This window comes from Bos mutus, chromosome 17 (genome assembly GCF_027580195.1).
Source record: "Bos mutus isolate GX-2022 chromosome 17, NWIPB_WYAK_1.1, whole genome shotgun sequence".
In the NCBI taxonomy this organism is placed as follows: Eukaryota; Metazoa; Chordata; class Mammalia; order Artiodactyla; family Bovidae; genus Bos; species Bos mutus.
In genome coordinates this window covers 7,160,335-7,181,482 of record NC_091633.1, presented here as the reverse complement: position 1 = coordinate 7,181,482, position 21,148 = coordinate 7,160,335, and the positions used below count along the sequence as shown (strand labels likewise).

Genomic DNA, 21,148 nt, shown 5'->3' with positions numbered 1-21,148 from the left:
CCTCAGTGATGCCAGAAGAGCATCCTTTCTTAACGATGCTGCCGTCTGTTCCTAAGGCCAGTGTCAGGTCTAAGGAGATGCTGGAAGTGCTGCCATCGAACGCCAGGGACAAACAAGGAACCAGACGGGGCCGGTGCCCGAGAGGCGGAGGCCCAAAGGATTCCTTTTTTTCCTTATTTCTGTTTTTTGGCTGCACCACATAGCATGCAGAATTTTAGTTCCCCAACCAAGGGTCGAAACCCACACCCACTATGGCTGTGGGTTTCAGAACAGGAGTCGATCCATTGCTAGGAGGTGTACAAACAGGTACTGATCCAATGGGTCTTTGGCCAAGTCTATTATTGATAAAATAACAAAGCGTCTATATAATCTTTAGCTCAGGATTTTCACTCTGAGGACTGTATCCTACAGATAGGCTTGAACACATGAGACATGATGTGTGGAGAAGGTTATTTATTTCTGCAGTTTTATAAAAGCAAACTCTTTGCTGCAGCCCAAATGTTCACCATTAGGAAACAAGTTACGTGACTTCCCGCATTCCATCCGACAGAATGATGCAGCTGGAGGGAGTGGCCAAGTAGCTCTTCGTGACTTGTCTAGAAAGACCACAAGGTCTTGGTTATGGGGAAAAAGCCTGATGGAGACAGTGTGGAGGGAAGTCAGAGTTCGTCTTTGCACCTGCCTTTGTGGCGTGTTAGCAGGTGACACAGCGTCTGCCACAGAAACCCACCCATGGGCATTTCTCATCTACACCGGTGCAGGGCGAGCAAGAGGCCACCGTGCCCACCCTCCATGTGCCAAGCTCTTGCCACGTTGTGACACTGGCGTCCCTTAGAACTCGGAGTCCCCTGCATCGAGCTGGGTGACGCAGCCACATGGACTTCCTAGCAGCTGGCCAAGAAGTGACACCCACCCCTTCCCCGAAAAGACATAGTAACCAGTAATAGAGGTTACACTGAGGGTGATGGTGGTGGGCGTGCTACTGGGAACACGAGGGGCGTGAACTGGAAGGCAGCTTTTCAGTTTGTACCTTTTTAATACAGTTTTACAATTTTGTGCCATTTCGTCCATTCCTAAAATAAAAAGAGATAGTTGTAATTTAGTGGCCTTGAAAGCGCTAAGGACCCAGGGCTGTGGGAGCAGAAAAGAGGGACAGCTTCTCGACCTCACTGGGATGGGGAGGAGGGCTGGTCCTTGGAAGTTTATGGTGATTTGTGATGCTCAGGTGAAGTCCTGAAGGTTAAGTGCTCGTTAACCAGGTCAAATCTGCAGGTGGTGGGTGGCTGTGAGAAGGAGGGGCCGGGGAAGTGGGGCCGGGGAGAGGTGGATGGCAAGAAGGGAGCGGTGCCGAGAAGTCAGCCTGTGTGAAGGGACTGAGGGCTCGTGGCATGTTGAGTGACCTGCGCTTGTGTCCGGCTTTGCTGGGCAGGTGGCGCTGTAGCTCGGTGAGGTGGTGGGGCAGAGCGCAGTGTGCGCTGCGCTGCAGATGATGCAGGCTGGGTCGCATCCGGCATCTGTGCAGTGATGACAGGGAACAGCATGGTCAGGTCTGGGGCAGCAGCTCACAGGACAGATTAGAAGGGACGCCGGACGAATGATGGGAGCTGAGTGAGTGGCCGAGTGGTGATCGAGGAAGCAGCACGTCTCTCTCCTGCAAAGCGAACGTGGCTCGTAACTGATGCAGTGCAGTTAGGTATTGTCTTTATGTACGTTGGTCAGTTCCTCCAGTCAGATTACAGTTGCTCTGAGAGCCCCTTCATTTCACACTTATGCTTACAGTATCCGGACCTAAAAACTTACTGGTTGATCCTCTTTGTTTTAAATAAATCTTTATTGGAATATACATATAGGAAAGTGCTCAGGTCCAAGTGCATAGGCTCATGAATTATCACGGAGTGAACACACATGCGTTAATTGGTGGACTCCTATTGTGTTTATTCCTTGATACAATTGTGGTTAGACCCAGCTTGTTCGCCGCAACCTCCCCACTTTGTCCCTGTTGTGTTTATTCTGTGGTGTGCACACATACTCTGATTTCCATACTGCCAGCTTTAATCATTGTTCTTTGAGATGTCTTTGGGAAACATAAATCAGGTGGATTGTTGGGATAATTTGTTTTAAGTTGCTTTAAATCTCACTTTATTTTAATTGTCAGTTTGCTTGTTTGCTATTAGATGTGCATTAAACTGTGATAGATGAAAAAAATTGACCCCAGTCTGGAAAGAGTGTTGGCATGGTGTGCATAGCCAGAAATATGTTTTCTCTTCATTAATTTTCATGTTTGTAAAGGCTTAAAGTAGCCCAACTATTGCAAGGATTTAGATATACTTTTCTTGACTCTGTAATTTCACATTTTCCTCCCAGTCCCAGTTTCCTTTGATTTTTGAATTGAGAGCCAATTGCTCAGAACCGTCTATGAATTTTTCTTCAGCCAGATTCATTACCATTTGTGCTTTTGTCTACTGGACTGTTACTACTCATGGTCCCAAATCTCTCCATTATCTAAACGAGTGATCCCTTTAATTAATCTAAGAATATTTTATTGAACATGAATGTGCCAAACTTAAATTGGAGGTGGAATGGTAACTTGGATTTTTAGAAGACCTAACTATTTATAATATTCCTCAACTACATTTTGTTTCTAATTTTATCCTGTAAGTTTTAAGTCAGGAAGGTGAAAGTTCTAGTTTGACAAGGAGATTGAAATTAAAAAATATATGTTTTAAGATTTTCATGACATAGATAAATACAATTAACTAAATATTCTTTTATAATATATTTATTTATTCCTTTGGGACTTGGAAGAAATGAAAAGAAGTATTCATTGGGAAGTTAGCTTAGTCATATTCATTTAGAAGGGGCATGGTACCCTTTGGGAGTTTATTCATGAGTTATCATTTACAATTTCCTTTATTTTCACCTGTAAAAAAATATTATGTATCCTGAATGTGTCAGAGTCATTTCTGACCTCTGCGTTACCCAGAACCTTTGTAATTACTTATTTTAGTCCCATGGCTCTGTGTTTGAATGATTTTTATCTTCCATAGAAACTTGTGCTTTATGAAAAGCATCTTGTAGACATTGACAACCATGTAAGTGATCCGGTATTGACTTCTAGAAATTCTAGATCCCAATTTGTGATCATCTTAAAGCCACTATTCAGGAACACCTTTTGAGGCTTGTCTCTGGCTCAACTATATGCACCCAATCTTACTTTTCTTTCTTTTTTTAGCATCAGCTTTTTTTTTTTGGTGGGGCAGGCAGACTCAGGTTTAATCGAGGTATAATTTAAGTAAAACTCACCATCTACAATGGACACTTCTATCAGTTTTGACAAATGCTTAAAGTTGTATCAATATAACAACTACAGAAGTCAAGGTGTAGAGTAATTCATCGCCTCCCCAGATTTTCTAGGGCCATTTATAAGTCAGCTCCCACTCCCCACCCTAACCCCTGACAGCCACTGATCTGTTTGTTCCTATGGTTTGTCCTTCTCCAGAATGACACAGAAGTGGACTCATTGAGTATGTAGCCTTTGAATCTGGTTTCTTTCACTTAGCACAGTGCGTTAGAGAGTCACTTACGGTGGATGTATCAGTAGTTCATGCCTTTGTCTTGTTGAGTAGGGTTCCATTGTATCAATATGTCACACTTTATTCAGTCAGGAGCTGAAGAACATTTGGGTTATACCCAATTTTTCTATATTATATATGCAGCTACTATAAATATCTGTGTTCAGATTTTTGTGTGAACGTAAATTTTCATTCCTCTTGGATAAATATCTAGGAGTGGGATTGTTGGGCTGAATGGCAAATGGATCTTTAAAGAAATGTTTCCCAATGGAGAGCCCTAGTTTCTCCACATTCGCTTCTAATCAGCAGTGGTATTGTTTCTCTCTCTCTCTCTTTTTTTTTTTTGGCTATTCTAAGAAGGATATAGTGATACCTTATTGTGATGTTAATTTGCATTTTTCTAATGACTAATAATGTTGGGCATCTTCTCATGCACTTATTTTGTATTTATATATCATCTTTGGTGCAAGTATTCAAATCTTCTCATTTAAAAAAAATAGTGAATTATTTGTGTTCTCATTATTGAATTTGAGACTTCATTGTATGCTTTGAATACAAGTTCTCTGTCAGATACTTAATTTACAATTACTTTTCTCCAAATGCGTGGTCTCTCTTTGCTTTCCCTTTGTAAGTAATAATTAATGTTGGGAAATTACTTTGGAGACTGTGTGAATATTCTATTCCTTGTTAAAGGTATACCCACTGATTTTGGCACCTGTTGATTTTCTAACTCCATCAGTCCTTCTTCGGTTTTTGTGCTAAGGAAGAGCTTCCCCCTTCTTCCCTTCTCCTGCTTTCCTCCATTGTGGAGTCACAGCCCAGGTTCCCCTTGGTATCAGGATCAGTCATCCCAGCCAACACAGTCATTCTTTCTCTGACTGTTGATTCAGTGGCATGAGGAGTCCAAAACATTGTATATTCTTCAAAGCGAGTAAGGCTTCTGGTTGCCAAAATCTGACATTATCAGTCTTGTTAACTCTGCCCTTCTAGTAGTTGTGAAGTGGTGTTTCAAAGTGATTTAGTTTATATTTGCATGTTAACCAGCGGTCACGGGCTTCTCAGGTGGTGCCAGTGGTAAACGGTGCCACGTGGGTGGCAAATTACGCCTGCCAGTACAGGAGACGTAAGAGGTGCAGGTTTGATCACTGATTTGGGAAGATCCCCTGAAGGAGGGCAGGGCAACCCGCTGCTGTATTCTTTCCTGCAGAATCCCATGGACAGAGGAGCCTGGCGGGCTGCAGTCCACGGGGTCGCAGAGTCAGACGCGACTGGAACCACTCAGCACGCGCACACAACAGCGTCAGACCCTGTTCATGTGCTTCTTGTCTATTCGTGTTGTTTCCTTTGTGAAGTGTTCAGATTTCTTTGCCCATTCTTTTATTGGGTTGTTTCCTTTTAAAAACTGATTTTTAAGAGGTTTTTTTTTTTTTTTTAATGTATGTGTAAGCTGAATATAGGCCTTTTTCAGATTTAAGTTTCTTTCTTCCATTTTGATATGTTTTTTCTTAGCACCTTTTTTTTTTTGAAAAGACTTCCTTTTCCCATAAATTGCTTTGCTGTCTTTATTGAAAATAAGTTGACCACGTATGAGTTGAGTGTATTTCTGGATCCTCTGTTGTGTTTCATTGATTTAGTCTTATGCCAGTGTCACCCTGTTGATTACCTTGGCTGTATAATGAATGAGTCTTGAAATTAGGCAGAGTACATCCTTGAACTTTTTTCTTCTTTTTCAAGATGCTTTGAGTATTTTAGGTTTTTTGTGTTTCCATATCCATTTTAGAATCAGCTTGTCAGTTTCATTAAAAAGCCTGTGATCGGGAATTATGATTGGAATTACATTGACCCCATAGATCAGTTTGGGGAGAATTAATATCTGAGCAATACTGAGTCTTCCAATCCATATATCTTTTCATTTATTTAGATGTTCTTTAATATCTTTCAGTGATATTTTGCAGTTTTCCACACAGTGGCCTTGAATAGCTCTTATTTATTTATTCCTAAATATTGATTATTTTTTGATGTTAGCACAAATGGACTTGTTTCAAAGTTCCATTTTAAAATTGTGTTATGTGAGTATACCTACTGTCATTGGTTCTTAGCTAATGACCTTGTCTTTTATGAGCTTCCTAAATTCACTTATATATTCTAGTAGCTGTTTTGTCGGAGAAGGCGATGGCACCCCACTCCAGTACTCTTGCCTGGAAAATCCCATGGACAGAGGAGCCTGGTAGGCTGCAGTCCGTGGGGTCACGAAGTCGGAGACGACTGCGTGACTTCACTTTCAGTTTTCACTTTCATGCATTGGAAAAGGAAATGGCAACCCACTCCAGTGTTCTTGCCTGGAGAATCTCAGGGACAGCAGTGCCTGGTGGGCTGCCGTCTCTGGGGTCGCCCAGAGTCCGACACGACTGAAGCGACTTAGCAGCAGCAGCAGGTCTGTCAACAAGGGAAACTGAAAACAATGATTAAAGATTTGTTACATAGTTAACTAGGTTGTCTAGGAATAAAAGCAGTTTTAACTTTGCAATTTTGATGACTTTCATTTCATTCTTTTGTTGCACTGGCACAGACCTCTTAATGCAGTATTGAACAGAAGGTGTGAGTTAGGCATTCTGGCCTGCTCTAATTTGAAATGCTTTGTACTTTATTCATCCCACAGCTCAGAGGTCTTGATCTCTGTTTTATCTTTGGTCTCAGCACCACATTTAGTTCCTTTATATCATTTACTGTACATTGACATTATTTTATTTGTTTACTGCTTTGTTGTCTGCCCCTTACGTCAACCAGTAAGTCTCTTACGAGAAGAACTCTGCCTTCACCAACGTATAGCACAGTGACCCTTAGTAGACACAGGAAATGCTTTGTCAAATCAGTACATTTTGGTGGAAACTTATAGCAGTTATGCAATCTATCCTCCTTCCCAGCGTTTGAACTTCCTTAATAAAGCCCAGCACAAGCCTTACTTCTTTTGTTGGGGGTGGGGGAGGGGTGTGCTGGTCTTTGTTGCCGCACGGGCTTTTATCTAGTTGGGGCAGGTGGGGTCTTCTCTAGTTGTGGTGTACGGCTTCTCGTTGCAGTGGCTTCTCCTTGTGGCAAAGCCTGGGTTCCAGGGCGCATGGGCCTCGTAGCTGCAGCCCCCAGGCTCCAGAGCACAGGCTCAGTAGTCACGGCACATGAGCTTGGTAGTTCGTGGCCTGTGGAGTCCTCAGGGATGGAGCCGTGTCTCCTGCACTGGCAGGAGGATTCGTCACCACTGAGCCACCAGGGAAGCCCCGGGTGTTATTTCTTGGAAAACTTTTTCATGTTTCTCTTTCCTTTTTTAAAATTTTTTTAGGAGGCTAAATTTTAATTTCCCGTAGAAACCACTTATATTTAATATTTCAAGTTTTTAATTGATGTTTTATAAAAGATAATACAATTCTTTCTCCTGATTTTTGCAAAATATTTTGGTGGGACATTGGGATAGTTTGCCTTTCCTGGATGTCACATACACTCGGGAGGTAATTAGTATCCAGACAGTTTGCAGTGGTTCAAATGTAGAAACAAGGGTAAACACATTCCACAGTTATCTAGTAAGCAGGTGTTGGGTCACAGTTTTTTATTCTTTGAAATCTGGAGAAATCACACTGATGAAGCGAACTAGCTAGGCGAAAATTTTCTTAATTTTTCCTTTTAGCTTTTGTTCTAATCAGTAACGTTTCTCTTTTTTAAAAATGTAATTTAAGTCTAATGAAGGTAAATTGCTTTTAGCCTGGAACACAGTGATCTAGGATTTATCCTAAAGGCAAAATATCAAAATATCTTTCTTCTGGCTGCTCCATTTTAGCAGCTGCTGTGATAGAAAGTAGCACTTAAGTTTGCATACAGACAGGAGGGGAATACTGTCCCCCACATACAATGTTAAAATAATTATTTGCAACTTCCCTGGTGTCTCAGTGGTAAAGAATCTGCCAGCCACTGCAAAGGACAAGGTTCGATCCCTGGTCCAGGGAGATCCCACGTGCCACGGAGCAACTAAGCCCGTGTGCCACAAGTACTGAGCCCTTGTGCCCTAGAGTCTGTGCTCTGCAACAAGAGAAAGCACGGCGATGAGAAGCCCTCGGACCACTAGAGAGTAGCCCCTGCTCGCCGCAGCCAGAGAGACATCTGCGCAGCAGCAGAGACCCGGTGCAGCCAAAAATAAATACATAAATAATCAAAAACTTCATCGGCTTATCGTACACACTGAGGATGGAAGTTGCATTAAAGTAGGTGACAGCATATTAAATTGGTTGTTCATTCATTCAACTCCTCTCTCCATCCCCTTCCTCCTTTCTTTCCTCTCCTCTCCAATTTACAAATGGGCATTTCAACAGCCCTCCGTGGATACTGGAGAGAGTAAGCTGACTGACATTTAGTAAGAGTTTAGAGGACCCAGACAACCCCGTCAACCAACTTAATTGCCTTTTTACTCTGTTTTATGAAACACTTCACCTTATATACTATCTTTTTTTTTTTTTTTCCAAGTACCTTTAAAACATTCACCTAGAAGGACCAAATTCAGTCCAATTTTGGTCCAAAACCAAATTTCAATAAATTTTATAGTGTTGAAATCCTACCGAATGTGTTCTCTGACCACAACAGAATTAAACAGAAATCGATATCCCCCAAAATACCTTAAAAAAATCCAAATATCTGAAAATGGCACGTTTCTGAAGGTGCAGTCATTCTGAATGACTCAGGAGTCAAAGATGACATGACAAGGGAAATGTAAAATTACTTTGGGAGGAATGAGAACAAAAAGACGACCTTACTCTTACATTACCTTACTCTAAACTAATATGTTTAAAATAAACATATTAACATGAGGAATCAATGGAGAATGACACCTTCGATTCTTCCTATTTGGCTGCTGCTTGAACTCCCCGCTTCCTTCATGCATTAGCCCCTCCAGCCCCACTGCAGTTGACAGGGTGGCCAAGGATTGCGGCCGTGCTCCTGCTTGCTGTCTGCACCCAGCCCTCATACTCTGGCCTTGCCTGTTTAACCAAGTGGTTCAGATACTTTTCTTCTAGTTCCAGTGAACAAACATTTACCATTTTCAAAGGTCATGTTCCTGGAACCATGGAGGGGAATTTACGGGGCAGTAACAGACAAGCTCAGGTCATATTACTCTTATGTTAACTTGAATGAAAATCATGTCAAAGCTGCTTCCTTCCAGCTCTCTCCTACCTGGGGAGTTCTGGTCTAACCCTCACCCAACATTTTAACTTTTTCTGAGTGTTTCTTCATTTCCCACTCCCCCCGCCCCTGGTGACTTCTGTTTCTCCTAGCGATCCTTTAATTGTTTGGACGTTCTCATTGTTTTTGACTTTTTGTAACCTTCCCATATCTCTGCCCTCGGTCAGCCTGTTGTATCCAGCCTGTAATATTTGCTGAGACTTGACTAGGTGTGAGGCATTGACTGGGTTTGGTACAGGATGGGAGCTTGTAAGTCAGATAATTAACCGGGGTGTGCTAAGTGCTTTGACTTGTTGGAAGGGCCATGCCAGCAAACATTCATTCAACAAATATTTATTTGCCTTCCACTGTGTAGCGGGCACTGTGCAATGGGAGTGGTATCCTGGGCAGCAGGTCGTGATGGCTTGATGAGGTGTGGGGTTGTGAAGGGGAAAAGCATGATCTGGAGATGGATGATCCATTTAGGCTGAAGGTGTTTGGTGGGGACTTGGTGGGACTTGAGCTAATATGTGGTGAGAGAAAAGGCTAGGAAGATTAGGGAGGCCCTTTGGTTTTGTTTTCTTTTTAAGGGAGTTTAGTTCTGTTTCAGTGAGCATATGATTTATTAGATCCATGGTGACTCTTGCCAACACCTCTGTACTGCCCTCATCTCTGATTTCTTTGATTTGCCTTATGTTCTCGGCAGTGACCAGTGGCGCTGAGTGGTGGTGGCCGCTTGCACTGTTAATTGTGCATTTTTTAAAGTGGGAGGAGGGTTGCCAAGAGAGAATGAACCCCAATGCAAGAGCCAGATGTATGATACTCTTATCTAACCTGCATTATTTTCTTGTAGGCATTAGGCATTAAGTAGCCTCTTAAAACCTTTTAAAATTTCTTTGTTAATGTAGGAGAGGAAGAGGTCAAAACAAATGAATTTGAAAACACCCTGTGGGATAAAGTTTCCATCCATTGCCCACCCTGAAATTTTTTATTCTCTTTCTTTAGGTTTCTTGCTATTTAAAGATTTTTGTTTGAATGAAATTAATGAAGCTGTACCTCAGGTGAAGTTTTATGAAGAGGTAAGAAGTGACTGTTTTATCAATGCTTTTATTTTAAAAGCATATTTAAACTGTTCTTTGGAAAATATTAAGACTCCTAGATATTACAAATATTTAGAAATATTTAGAAATTCATTGAAAGTAATTAGTAGCACGAGATATATAATTTATTAGAGATTCTGGCACCAACTATAAAAAATATATCTTTAAAACTCTATAGTGTTCTGGAGTCAGTGAGGAATAGTTGGACTAAAATTCCAGAGGAAGACGATGGAGCATCCTCACCCATTTTATTTTCTGCAGAAGCTTGCAGATTCTGGAGACAGAAGCTGAGGTAGAGGGCTGCTATTGGATAAAAGAATAACTAGCAAAGTTTTATGGTCACACATTACTGGAGTGACGAATCAGAGACTTGTGGGAGAGGGAGGCCTCAAGCCCATAGCCCGTTTTCCCAGCAAAACATTGGGAGGGGCTGAAGAGATGGGCCAGGAGCTTCTGAAAGACACACTGAAACCTCTCACAGCCTTGCAGGATTACATGATATTTAAGTATACACCTGCTGTGGCACGAATCTGAAAACAGAACAGTCAGGAGAGGAAAACCCCACTGAAGATCTGGAACCACTTATCACCTGGGACATTGGTTGGTCATAGGTGTGGTGAGCAGATGAGAATCCAAGTTTGGCCCCTGGCAGGAGGCTGTTTCTGGGAGACAGAAAAACCAAAAGAGGTTTCTGGGTCTGGAGTAAAGACTAGATGAGATTAGAGGGGCCCCCAAAACATGATGAGTCCGTTTCTCAAGACGTATGCCAAGTTTTGAAGCTTGAATGGGACAGGGGCCCAAGAGCCATCCTGAAGCCTTCTTAAGGGCAGAACCAAGTTCAGTGTGGAGGAGACAGAGATCTCATTGAACTCCAGGGAGAGCCAGGCCTTAGAAATGGGGGTGAACCAGAGGCAGACTGATAGCTTAAGGTGAACGTGTCGGATTCATGATCTCCAAAGAAGATTTAGCTTTGGGACCAGGGACCAGGCTTGATCACTCAAGAGCTTTTGTGTAGCAGAGTTTTATTAAAGTAAGAAAAGGAACAGAGAAAGCTTCTGACACAGACATCAGAAGGGGGATGGAGAGTGCCCCCCTCGCTGGTCTAAGCAAGGGAGTTATATACTGTTTAATTGGTTGTTCGGTTCAGTTCAGTCACTCAGTCGTGTCCAACTCTTTGCAACCCCATGGACTGCAGCACACCAGGCCTCCCTGTCCATCACCAACTCCCGGAGTTTACCCAAACTCATGTCCATTGAGTCGGTGATGCCATCCAACCATCTCATCCTCTGTTATTACAATAAATCAAAAAAATGTCTCAAGGTTGTAAAGATCTTACTAGACCTACTCCCACAATTTACGTTTTAAGATGACAGGATTAGAACTAACAATAGAAAGATCTTACCAGACCCACTCCCGTAATATACATTTTAAGATAACAGGGTTTAGTCAAAAGGTTTTCAAGAAGGAGAAACTATCCTCAAGCAGGATACATTATTGTTATATAGAGTTTAAACTGAGTTGTTCATTGTGTAATCATCAGCTTAGGGCTTAAAGGGGAAAACATTTTATATGACTAAGACTAAGGAATGTAGAGAAAAAGAAGAGATGGTTGTCCTTTCCTCCTCCTTGAGAACCCCAGACCCCTTTCTCGTCCTTGGGGACCCCGGACTTCTTATCAACCTGCCTAGGAATTGACTCTCAAGACTGAGTCCTACACAAACGGCAGCAAGACCAGCCCAACTCAGCTCCCTGTTGGGCAGTGAGCTCCCCTGCTGCCTGTGCAGCAGAGAGCAAGGGGAGCCCTCTGTCTCTTTTCTGGGTGCAAAATAACAATACTTAGAGACTCTCCAGCATTCACCATACAGTAAAAAATGATATGATACAATAGAAGCAAGATCATATGACTTATAAACAAGGCAATAGAATCAGACCCACAGATGAGTCAGATATTGGAGCTAGCTGACAAGTGCCTAAAAATAACCGTAAGTAATATATTTAAGACAACAGAGGACAAGTTGGACAAAATAATTAGATGGAAGGATAGAGTTTTGGCATAATTTGGATTTATTGTGGAAAAACCGAGCAGATATTCTAGAAAATAAAGTACAGTATTTAAATTAGAACCCAGTGGCTAGAACCAATAGCAGATTGTCACAATGAGAGACAGGATTAATGAATGGGAGGCAGTTCAGTAGATCATCTCAAACTGAAACACAGGAAAAAAAAAAACTATAAGAAAGAAATAAGGGCATTAAAGACAAGTGAGATGCACTTAAAAAGGTCTTTGTAGAGGTGGAGTCCCAGAAAAGAGGAGGGAGAATGGGGCATAAGCAATACTTGAGGATAGAATACTGTTACAAAATGATGAAAGACAGTAGCTTAAAGATTCAAAACACATAGAAAACCCCAAGCAGGATGACTACCAAGGAAACATATCTTTGCTCATCAGTATAAGACTCTGAAATCCCATGACAGAAAATTTTAAAAGCAGCCAGAGGTTAGAAAAAGACACCTAGTTTTTAAAGGGCCAGTAATATGGACTTCCCTGGTGGCTCAGAGGTTAGAGCATCTGCCTGCAATGTGGGAGACCCAGGTTCGATCCCTGGGTCAGGAAGATCCTCTGGAGAAGGAAATGGCAACCCACTCCAGTATTCTTGCCTGGAGAATCCCATGGATGGAAGAGCCTGCTGGGTTACAGTCCACGGGGTCGCAGAGTCGGACGCGACTGAGCGACTTCGCTCAATATGACCGACACAACTATGACATCTTAAACGATTAAGAAAAAAGAAAGACGATAAAATGGCCATCTTTAAAGTAATGAGCGAGAAAAGCTGCCAACCTAAAGTTATTTTCCCAGCCAAACTCCCTTAAAAAATGAAGATGAAATAAAGATGGTTTTGGACAAAAACCAAGAGAATTTGTCAGTAGTGGAACTGCATTACCATCAGTATTAAAGGGAGCTACTTCAAGCATAAGGGAAATGATCCTGGATGGAAATGCAAGGAGGGATGAAAGACATCATAAAGGGTAAATATGCATGTGAAATATATACATGTTGGCCATATAAAGCTGTTATATGTTCTTAGGGTTTAAAGTGTGTGTAAAACTGAAATGTATGAGAGTATCACAGAAGGCAGGAGAAGGGTTAATAAAGTTAAAGTATTTTAAGATTCTAGGATTACTGGGGACAAGTGAAAGTAGTAATTTGCACTGACTTGTAAAGAATGCATATTGTAACCTCTTAAGGTAACATTTAAGAGAATAAAATATGTGTATCTAGGAGGTTGAAATAGAGGGAATATGAAATAAAACAACATTGTTTTAATCCCCAAAAAGAAAAAGAATAGAAGGTCGACATAAAGTAGGAGGTCAAATCGAAAACAAAGAGGAACTGTGGTAGCTAAAAACCCGTTTATATAAATGATTATATTTAATATAAATGGGCTAAATACTCCCAGTAAAAGACTAAGTTTGTCAGACTGGATATATAACCAAAACCATGTTATGTACTGCTTGTTAAGCGTCATGCTTTATTTAAAGTATTTTACTTTACTTTTAAATTAAAATACAATTGCTATACAATATTCAGATCAGATCAGATCAGTTGCTCAGTCGTGTCCGACTTTTTGCAACCCCATGAATCGCAGCACGCCAGGCCTCCCTGTCCATCACCAACTCCCGGAGTTCACTCAGACTCACGTCCATTGAGTCAGTGATGCCATCCAGCCATCTCATCCTCTGTCCGTCCCCTTCTCCTCTTACCCCCAATCCCTCCCAGTATCAGAGTCTTTTCCAATGAGTCAACTCTTCACATGAGGTGGCCAAAGTACTGGAGTTTCAGCTTTACCATCATTCCTTCCAAAGAAATCCCAAGGCTGATCTCCTTCAGAATGGACTGGTTGGATCTCCTTGCAATCCAAGGGATTCTCAAGAGTCTTCTCCAACACCACAGTTCAAAAGCATCAATTCTTCGGCGCTCAGCCTTCTTCACAGTCCAACTCTCACATCCATACATGACCACAGGAAAAACCATAGCCTTGACTAGATGGACTTTTGTTGGCAAAGTAATAGGTTGGTCATAAGTTTCCTTCCAAGGAGTAAGCGTCTTTTAATTTCATGGCTGCAGTCACCATCTGCAGTGATTTTGGAGCCCCCAAAAATAAAGTCTGACACTGTTTCCACTGTTTCCCCATCTATTTCCCATGAAGTGATGGGACTGGATGCCATGATCTTCGTTTTCTGAATGTTGAGCTTTAAGCCAACTTTTTCACTCTCCACTTTCACTTTCATCAAGAAGCTTTTTAGTTCGTCTTCACTTTCTGCCATAAGGGTGGTGTCATCTGCGTATCTGAGGTTATTGATATTTCTCCCGGCAATCTTGATTCCAGCTTGTGCTTCTTCCACTTACAGGTGTACATTATAGCGATTCAGTGTTTAAGGAAGTAACATACTTTAAACAGAAGGATGGAAGAGGATTTGTAATATATATACTCACTGAAGCAAAGCTGGCATAGTATCAAAAAGTACACAGCAATGCTTCTTTGAGATAGAGATGATTTCATCATGATAGAGGAGTCAGTATCTTCATCTCAAATCTGTATGTTACAAATAGCATAACTTTAAAATACGTCAAGCAAAAATTGGCAGGGAGGTCAAAACAAAATAATTCTACAATCCTCCTGGGACACACAGATACTTCAAGAGCTTGTAGAAACAAATAGGCAAAAATTAGTAAGGATATAGATGATCTTAATAAAGTGATGAATACAGTTGACTTAACTTGACATCCAGAATGCTGCTTTCAGCAAAAACAGTTTGTGTTCTTAAAAGTACGTATGGAATATTTACCAAAATAGAACATATGCTGGGCCCTAAAGCAAGTTTCTGCAAATTTCAAGATTGAAATTGTTCAGGGTGTGCATTCTGATCACAGTGGACTTAAGTGCAGATTTCACAACAGTATCAAGAAATCCTTAGCTGTCTGGAAATAAATAGCTTCGAAATAATTTATGAGTCACAGAGGAAATTAAAATTGAAGTTAGGAAATATATTCACTAACATATATTTTAGAGATGACATATGCTAGTATTATTAGCATGGTGTGTCTTTACCCTAAAGCACTTGCAATGGCCCAGAGAGAGCATAATTAGGGGTGATGTCAGTCATCTCTGTACATCTGAGAATTGGAAGGATATTCCTTTTCCCCGGGTTTATTGATATACATGGAAACTTGATATTTTTCTACATTTTTTAATTGTATTAACGTATTTCCAGGAAGGATGATGAAATGATGATGTACATTTGGCATCATGTAAAAAAAAAAAAGAAAATTAAATCTGAAAGGGTTTCACTCAGTACAAAATAACTTTTTATTTCAATGTGAATCAGGCATTTTATCTGTATGAGAATCACAGCTTGATCTGTCAAAAATTATTTTTCTTTCCTGTGTTCTTAAAAGCTTCACCTCTTCAGTTTCAGCATGTACTCAACTGCTTTGTTAAATACAAAGCTGAGTCCTTCAGCAGATGAAACAGATGGGCAGTCTACTGGGTTATTTCTTAAGCACTTCTCAGCAGTGTGGTGGTGACTCCTGCTGATACGTCTCCATCTGAACGCTAAACACTGGGCCTTCTCTTCCTTGGCTTGCTCCCCAGAGCCTCTGTCCCAGGCTGTGTGATGGATTTGGCCTGTCAGATCATCTCCTCGGAGGAAAATGATTCAGGGCTCCTGACCAACTTGCTCTGTGTTCTTCATGGCATCATCCACCTTGGGGCTTCACATACAGTTCTCTTAAGTCAGTACAGCCTCTAAGACTGAGGTTATCAGTAAGTCTGACTCCTTGCTTTCATCAACCCAGTGGATCCTCTAGTTTCTAGTTTATGATCCTGATCCCTGCTTGAAGCTGGGCAGTCCTGCTTTGCTCTCCCTGGGTTTCTCAGCTAAAAATCAGGGCAATAGTAGTGGCTATACCCTAGGCTTGTCCCGTGTATGTGCAGACAAGAGCAGCACCTGGCATGCAGTTGACCTTGTTCAAGTTAGACTAGAGGAAGCTTATGACAATATTTATATTACCCTACATTTAATCATAAATCATGGAAAATAGGAAGTATAACATCAGAGGTAAAGTTAGAGAGTGTTCTTTACTCATTCAACCAGTATTTGTCAAACACTAATGCTCAGAAGTATTGTTTGGATGAGTGAGACAGACAGAGTGTGTGCTCTCTTTGAGCTCCTACTTTTGTTGAAACAGACAATAAACAAGTGATATATAAATAGGAAAGATATTAGGAAATAATGACTCGAAACAGACTCAAAGCTTAATGTGATGTATTGTGATTTGGTGACCGCCTTAAATTGTTGGGTTGAAGACTGACCGAGGAGGTGCATTTTAGTGGAGTAATTTCAGATGTTGTGTTTATCCTTTGTGGCATTCACTTAGTTTTTTGAATCTGTCAATTTATATTTTTCACCATGTCGGATAGAATTTGGGCCATTATAAAACGTTATTTCTACCTTAATCTCTTCTTGTCCTCTCTTTAGAACTCCAGCTGTATGTATGCTTGATCTTTGGACATTATCCTAGATATCACTGATGCCTTATTCAATTTTTCCCCAAATATTTGTTTTCCTTTCTGTTCTTCAGATTAGATAATTTCTACGGAGCTGTCTTCAAACTCACTGACTCTTTTGGTATCTCTCGTCTGTTGTTATGTCCATCCACTGATTTTTTTTTCAGATAGGATTTCCAACATGGCATATTTCATAGTTATCATCTGTCTGCTGCTATTTCCTAGTTTGTTGTTCATTATATGCATGTTCTCTGTGCATCTTTTAGTATAGTTATAACGGCTGTTTTAAAATCCTTTTCTGATAATTCCAATCTCTGAATTACCTTGGATAAGTCCTCACTGATGATCTGTTCTTTTGGGTATGACCCACATTTCTCTGTTTCTTCAAACATAGAATAGTTTTAGATTGTATCTTGTACATTGGTATTGTTGGCACTCAAAACTGCTTTTCTGTAGGGTATTGAGATATATATATATAGTCTCAGGAGTTAATTTGGCTTACTCAGACTTGATGCTCTGTCTTCTCATGCAGTGGGTAGCAATTTAACCTTGTTCAATTCTTTAAACCTGTGCTGGACTAATTTGGGTCTGTCATGCTCACACACCATTAAGGGGTCCACCAGAGATTTTGAGATTTTATATGCAGAATTTTGGAGCTCTCCTCTGGCTCTTTATTTTTAGGAATATCCTCTCTTTCTTTCTGGCTTCTGTTTGATGCCCTTTCCCCATAATCTGTGTACTTTTGGTCATTCTTCAGTGGTCCAGTGTAGTTGGGTTTTATAGATGTCCAGAATTGTTCTGTTAGAGATTAGTTGACTATTACCTGAATCAGGGCTTGGTTTGTGATACATTTGGAATATCAAACCAATGTGATTGGCTAATGAATTGAATGTAGGGGATGCTGGGGACAGAGTGAGCAAAAGAGCAAAATCGATGATGATTATTGTTTTTTTGGCTTAGGCACCTGGGGGTGGTGGTGGTGGTTTAGTCGCTAAGTCGTGTCTGACTCTTGCAACCCCATGGACTGTAGCCTGCCAGGCTCCTCCATCCATGGGATTCTCCAGGCAAGAATACTGGAGTGGGTTGCCATTGCCTTCTCCATAAGCAGCTGGGAGGATGGTTTTACCCATTTTTGTGATTAAGAAGACTAGGGGAAGGAGATGATTGGCTGGAGTAGAGAGGATGTGGAAATATCCAATAGGTGGCTCAGTACCCAGACTCTGGAGCTCTGAGAGAGAAGTGAGTCCTGAAAACCCAGACTTAGTCATTGGAATAGAACTGGTGTTTGAAACTGTGCAACTGAAGAGCTTTATCCAAGGAGAATATAGTGGATGAAAAGGGGGTGTCTTAGCACCATGCCCTGAGGCACTTCAGTATTTAGAAGCCTAACAGAAGAGGGAAAATTACCAAGGGAGACTGAAGAAGAGGACGCAGGGTGGCAAACTCCTGGGGAGTATAGATCCCGGAAGTCAGAGGAGATCCCAGAACTCAGACGAGCCAGGAGTGCACCACTGAGCTGAATGCTGCTGGGGTGTCAGGAAGCTGAGGACAGAAAGAGAGGCCCTTGACTGGGCAAGGCAGAGGCCGCTGTGGCTTTACTAGGCTGGAATGGCAGTGGGACAGATGGGAGACAGAGAAGGTGGCCTGTGAAAGCTGTGGGCCAAAGGGGCTTGCTCTTAGGGTTCTACGTGTTTAGGCTACATGCTGAGCTGTGAGTTTTGTAACCACCAAAGCAGAAAGGGGGAACCACACGGTCAGTGAATGTTCATCACTGGTGGTGATGCTTCTGTTCTGCTCTAGGGGCGACCTTTCACCTTGAACTTGAGCCTCTGCCTGCTCCATTCCCTGGACAACCTGCCTGCCAGAATTAGGGATGACGTTTTCTCTGTGTATATTACGGTCAGGACATCCTGTCTAGAGCTAATTGATGGTTGACGGCATGTTCTTTAATTAGTGGTCTGACTGATAATAGAAAGTGAATTTTGAATTACAGCCCCAGACGCTTTAAGCTCTTGCTTTGCCTACTAAGAATTAACCTTTGCTGCTGTTCAAGTCAGAGTTTCTGAGGCACAAGGCACCCACTAGAGCCAGTGCTGTGGTTCAGGGCGTGGTTTGTGCAAGTAACTAGGATTTTCTGTATAGTCAGTCTATCACAGTTCATAGGAAACTCCCGTTGAATCAGGTGTCAGCTTGCTTTACAGGCCCCAGAACATAGACTTAGGTTTCCTTACCCTTGTGTTTGAGGGTAATAATTCCATGAAGATTTAGTATTCCTAGAGTTTATATGTATGTTTGGGCAGAAACATTTGCCTTGGGTTCACTGAGAGTCCACCTCTTTTATCCTAGCATTCTGACATTAATTTTTGGACCTGACTGAAACCAAACAACACAACAAAAGAAATCAGCCAGTCAGAGTCCTTTGTTTATTTTCTGGCTCTCCTTCAGATTTCAGTACTAGCTTCTGTTTCCTTGCAGCTGCCATGTTTGCGTCTGGGATGGTGTTTGAACCTTGTAGACATGTTCTCCTGAGTTAACTTAGGATGATTAAGGCCAGGTCCTTTGGTTATGCCAACATTTCTGGCTTGCTTCTTCATTAAAAAAATGTTTTCCTTCTGGAGAAAGACATAATTTGAAAAGATCCATATACCCCGATGTTCACAGCAGCGCTGTTTATAATAGCTAAGACATGGAAGCAACCTAGATGTCTGTCGACAGATGAATGGATAAAGATGTGGTCTGTATATACAACGAAATATTACTCAGTCGTAAGAAGAAGAAAACAATGCCATTCGCAGCAACACGGATGGACCTAGGAGGTGATCACACTAAAGTGAAGTCAGCCAGACCGAGAAGGACAAGCAGCATGCGGTACCACTTACATGTGCAGTCTAAAAGCACATGGTACAAATGAACTTGTTTTCAAAGCAAAAGTAGACTCACAGACATAAAAAACAAACTATGGTTACCAAAGGGGAAGGGAGAGGGATCAATTAGGAGTTTGGGATTAAAATATACACATTACTACATATAAAATAGGTAACCAACAAGGACCTGCTGTATGGCACAAGGAACTCTACTCAATATGTTACAATAACTTATTATGGAAGAGAGTATACAAAGAATGTATGTGTGTGTGTGTGTGTGTGTGTGTGTGTATACACACACACATATATAAACTGAGTCACATATATCTGAAACTAACAGGACATTGTAAATCACCTATATTTCAATGCATTTTTTTAATAATTAAAAAAATTTTAAGTGTTTTCCTATTGGATGGAGTATCAACCTCTCCTAGGCCCCCTTCCTTTATGTTCTGTTTCAGTGTCTGCCCCAAGAAGACTGAATTCTAAGTCCAGGCAGTTATAGACTTGTGAATTTCAGCCATCTCATTGATACTTAAGGACAATTAAGATGATCCCAGTAATTTCTCAGTGTGTGAAGCAGTTGGCCTTCATACACATGCTGTATATGCTTCATGCTCTGTACATACTCTTCTCCCTGCCAAGCATGCCCTTTCATTATCAGAGATTCTCACAGGATTTACTGGTTTTGATTTCAAAACCTGTTAAAGTGAGTGAAAGTCACTCAGTCATATCCAACTCTTTGCGACCCCATGGACTATGCAGTCCTTGGAATTCTCCAGGCCAGAATATTGGAGTGGGTAACCTTTCCCTTCTCCAGGGGATCTTCCCAACCCAGGGATTGAACCAGGTGTCCGGCATTGCAGGCGGATTCTTTACCAGCTGAGCCACAAGGGAAGCCCAAGAATATTGGAGTGGGTAGCCTATCCCTTCTCCAGAGGATCTTCCCAACCCAGGAATCGAACAGGGGTCTCCTGCATTGCAGGTGGATTCTTTACCAACTAAGCTATCAGGGAAGCCCTGTCAAGCTGAGACTATACAGTAAAAAAGGCAGCTTTTATTTCTATTCGGTTTATATTCTTACCTCTAGGAGTGGTCAGCCCTACTCTTTAATCATAGCAGAATAAGCAGCACTCAGATATTATGAAAGTATAACAACTGGCTACTTGGTAGGAAAATTTTCTGTTTTTTCAGAAATAAGCCCTATGTAGTTATTTGTCATTATATTGAAAATCTTCACTGCAGTCTTCCTACCAACTCCATATTTCATTTGTTTTCATTCTCTTCTTGTCTTTTAGATTTAACGTATATCTGTAAAGGAGTAAAAACACTTCTCTGATCCGAGAACTTGTGAGGTTAAAGTAATGGAGACCTTGTCCTCACAAAGCATATTTGCTAAGCCCATTTTATTATTTAGTCTATCTTAACACCTTTCCAGTTACTGTTTGAAGGAACCTTTCTGTTAATACTTTCAGAGTGCAGAAATGGTTCCAGTGTGAAAAACCAGTGCTTTTATCTATGATGAATGTCTTTCCAAAAGATTTAGTTGACTAAAAAATCTCTGCAGGAATCCTGACAATTCATTATTATTTTTTCCTCCTGAGTTTTGTAACACTGTGGTCAAGTGAAAATGATCCCCATCATAACTCATAGAAATGGATTACTGCCAAGTTCAAATTATTTGTGCTTTGGAAAGGAGAATTGGCAAGAATGAATGGTCCATGGCTGCTATATCATAAGATAATTGTAACCATGGCAGTGTTTGTTGCCTAATATTGTCTTTCTAAATGTAAGCAACGAGGTTCATCGTAGGAAGAAATCCATTCGTCTGTCCCAAGTTGAAC

General features: G+C 41.3%; 1 protein-coding gene across 4 annotated transcripts in view; it reads left to right on the top strand.

Moving 5' to 3' along the window:
* GRK3 (G protein-coupled receptor kinase 3) overlaps nucleotides 1–21,148 on the top strand; it is a 121,213-nt gene that overhangs the window by 43,114 nt on the left and 56,951 nt on the right. For 3 of the 4 annotated variants that reach the window (XM_070385944.1, XM_070385943.1, XM_070385945.1), the window contains one exon: nucleotides 9,777–9,850. The exons of the other annotated variant lie outside the window; for it this stretch is intronic. In XM_070385944.1, the coding sequence (XP_070242045.1) occupies nucleotides 9,777–9,850 (74 nt within the window). The remainder of the gene's footprint in view (nucleotides 1–9,776; nucleotides 9,851–21,148) is intronic. 4 annotated transcript variants of the gene reach the window in all.